This window comes from Formica exsecta, unplaced genomic scaffold, assembly GCF_003651465.1.
Source record: "Formica exsecta isolate Colony F162 unplaced genomic scaffold, ASM365146v1 scaffold245, whole genome shotgun sequence".
NCBI classification, from domain to species: Eukaryota; Metazoa; Arthropoda; class Insecta; order Hymenoptera; family Formicidae; genus Formica; species Formica exsecta.
This window is the reverse complement of record NW_021849727.1, coordinates 922,523-925,621: the sequence shown is the minus strand read 5'-3', so window position 1 is coordinate 925,621 and position 3,099 is coordinate 922,523. Positions and strand designations below refer to the sequence as shown.

Genomic DNA, 3,099 nt, shown 5'->3' with positions numbered 1-3,099 from the left:
TATTTAAATTAATAGAATTTTTTAATTTGGTACTTAGTTACAAAGATATACGATGAAATATTTGAAGTATTGAAATGAATAATAATATTTTTGAAAAATCGATTCCGACTTGGCCAACAAATCTGCCATTAAAAGAACATTCAGTGATTTTGTGACACTGCTTATCAATATGATGTCACCAATGTAAATCGTTTTTAATTAAAAGTTATTTTCTGTGCGTGATATCAGTATTACTGAGAATATCTTGTCATGTGTGTCTGTAATCGTTCGAGAAGACTACTTGAAAAAGAAAGACTACTTAAGGAACAGGTGGCATAATCCAATGCGCTTATATATATGCGACCTATGTACTTTCATATCTCTCACATAGATAGGTACACATACACACTTGGGTGATCGATGCTCCGTCTCAAGTGTTATTCAAATTGTCGCGAGATTTACGGTGCCCGTAACACCCATCTATCTTGTTTAACTTTGCTCCATTGCGATAAGCGCGATGTAACTTTTTAACTAAAAGGTATGCACTCTCGAGACAAATACGCAATAAAAAATAAAGAACCCAAGGGAGTCTACGATATCAAAGCGATACATAAGATTAATTAAATAGCAGTTATCTCGTTATCGACTTTCCCTTTGCGAGGATACGGTTGTTTATTTGTCGTTGGTGATGGAAACGATAATTTTGTTTATTACATAATATCAATTTTCCATCGATTAACTCGACGCACAAATATATGTATTTGAATTTTTCGACTTTGTAACGATTATTGTTTATAGTCTGTATGGATTATTTTATCAATTCAATTCATACATGATAAATTTAATAGTAATAGTTAGATATTTTATATAATTGTTTTAGTTAAACAATTGTATTACTACAATTTGTAATTTTATAAAAATATATATAGTAAAATGAAATTGCCGATGATAGAAACCTTTCTCCTCTATGTATCAAGAAAGACATTAAATTTACCCGTTCCGAGAGCCGGGGCAGGATGTAAGTTGCAACTAACTAACGCACAAGTGCCCGGCAAATGGACGCGAATAAATGCGGCGTCTCCCTTCGGCCCCTCGACGAGCGCGAAGGGCACATCAGAAGCAACGACGACAGAACGATGGGTCTCTATCCGTCCGTCGACGGATAATATAATCCGTCGAATACTTTGTCCGGAATCATCAGCAGATTGGCCGGCGGTTCTCTTCCTCTCTCCTGCGGAGAGATATCCCTTAACAAAATCTCTTTCCCCTCCCTCCTAGCCCCGGGTCCACGGATGTCGTTATAAAAGCCGGCGCGCTTCGACACGCCGGGAGTGTTTCTTCAACGGCTTACCTTGATCCTGACTTGTGTGCGCGACGATTAATCCTTACTTTATACCGGTCATCATGGCACAGATCGTCGGCAAGTACCAGTACGTGTCGAGCGAGAACACGGACGAATTTATCAAGAGCATCGGCAAGTCCGAGCTCACGGACACGTTCTTGCAATCTACGCCGGTCGTGGAGATCCAGCAGAACGGCGATCAGTGGGTAGTCGCGGTCACCAATCAGGATAAGACCGTCACCAGCACCTTCAAGCTCGGGGACGTCTACGATGAGCGGTTTCCATCTCAGAGCGTCAGTTTTAAGGTGAGTTGGCACGAAATGTTGCTTGAATGAGCGAGAGGGTCGCATCATAATCCAGGAGATGACAAAAAGTTTAAAAAGATTCTGAAAGCGCTTTTAATTTGTTTAAGATTAGTACTTGGAATACTTTATTCTTCTACGAGAGTTCTGGGATTTAATATATTTCAATGATTAATATAACATTTACCTATCACATCTATTTCATCCAAATGTAACTTAAATAAACACATCATTTGTTTATATTTTTGTTCTTACGTTTTTGAGGGGATATATATCCTACAAGATCTAATATATATTTATATAAAATTAAAATTGAATAAAATAATTTTTATATTGATTTGGTCAACTCGGAAGCAATCTTTCGTTCTTTTGACGAGAAGAAAAGCGATAATTGTCATGTTTTTCAATCTTGCTGCAGAGCGTGACCACGAAACAAGATAACGGCTTCAAAACGGAGACTTCTTTAACTCCGGATTTCAAAGTGACCAGAGTCTACGAATTCACAGACACTGGAATGATCGCGGTAAGTGCAGTTTTGAATACAAATGAATGCAATAACGTTACAAAGATTCTTATATACATTTCTTTTCTTCCTTTCGTTTCAGCACGTATCTACCAACAGAAGCGATGTTAAAGCCAAGCGTATATACAAAAGACTGTAAAGCCATTTTCTTATTTAAATATATAGTATGTAATACGTGATATACCAGATCATTCTATTAAAAGGATCAAAGTGTAAAGAAAATGTTTCCTACATTACTCTCCATCAATTTCCTCAATGGTGTGGATCAGATCGAACGATAGAGGACGTACATCACTGAACATTATCAAATTCAAACGTAATATGTCATTTATTTAAGTATGAATTCTAAGAAATAAATGGTGACAAATACACAAAAAATCGGAATATCACGCATTCGCGTGTGAAACGCTAAGTTATGATCTCTGATAACACACGAGGCCATATTATAATGCATATCAGGTTGAATATTGTGCGTGTGTACAAGTCTTATCGATATCGCAAAGGACTCTCGCGCGCGCGCGCATCCAAACACATTCGTCTCCATGAGATTGCATCTCCCGATTTCGTGTCGGAACATCGTTCGCTGCATATTTGAAAGCCATGGTTACAACACGATTCATCAAACAAAATAAATACTAATGTTTCATGATCAGATGTCAAATGAAATAAAAAAAGAAAAAAAACTTTTTCGAATGCCTCTTGAATATGCCATTCGTCCGAATGTTTTCTTTTTTTTTTTCTAACATAATAGAAGCATCTGAAATCTCGAGTTCCATGAAGCTTTAAAATTGTTGAAAAAGAAATTTGTTATTTATGCGGAATAAAACCTTTTAAGTGCGCGCGTGCAGCAATCTTCGACGCCGATCGCCTTTGAGAAATACGAAAAGGAACGAGTTTCGAAGATTTGGCGAGAGAAAATATTAAAAGAAAAAACGAACAGATATATATATATA

At 36.9% G+C, this 3,099-nt stretch overlaps 1 protein-coding gene across 1 annotated transcript; it reads left to right on the top strand.

Moving 5' to 3' along the window:
* The first annotated feature begins 1,277 nt into the window (after window positions 1–1,277).
* LOC115236200 (fatty acid-binding protein homolog 7-like) lies at window positions 1,278–2,368 on the top strand. The gene is made up of 3 exons (XM_029808501.1): window positions 1,278–1,626; window positions 2,042–2,146; window positions 2,229–2,368. Exons 1-3 carry the CDS (start codon window positions 1,384–1,386, stop codon window positions 2,283–2,285), a joined length of 405 nt encoding a protein of 134 aa, XP_029664361.1. The 5' UTR covers window positions 1,278–1,383; the 3' UTR covers window positions 2,286–2,368.
* Window positions 2,369–3,099: the final 731 nt, after the last annotated feature.

Bases quoted from the DNA above. Each gene is read 5' to 3' on its own strand.
- LOC115236200 (XM_029808501.1), top strand. From the start codon at position 1,384: ATGGCACAGATCGTCGGCAAGTACCAGTACGTGTCGAGCGAGAACACG. The intron at 1,627-2,041 runs GTGAGTTGGCAC...ATCTTGCTGCAG, and splicing joins CTCAGAGCGTCAGTTTTAAG to AGCGTGACCACGAAACAAGA. The intron at 2,147-2,228 runs GTAAGTGCAGTT...CTTTCGTTTCAG, and splicing joins CAGACACTGGAATGATCGCG to CACGTATCTACCAACAGAAG.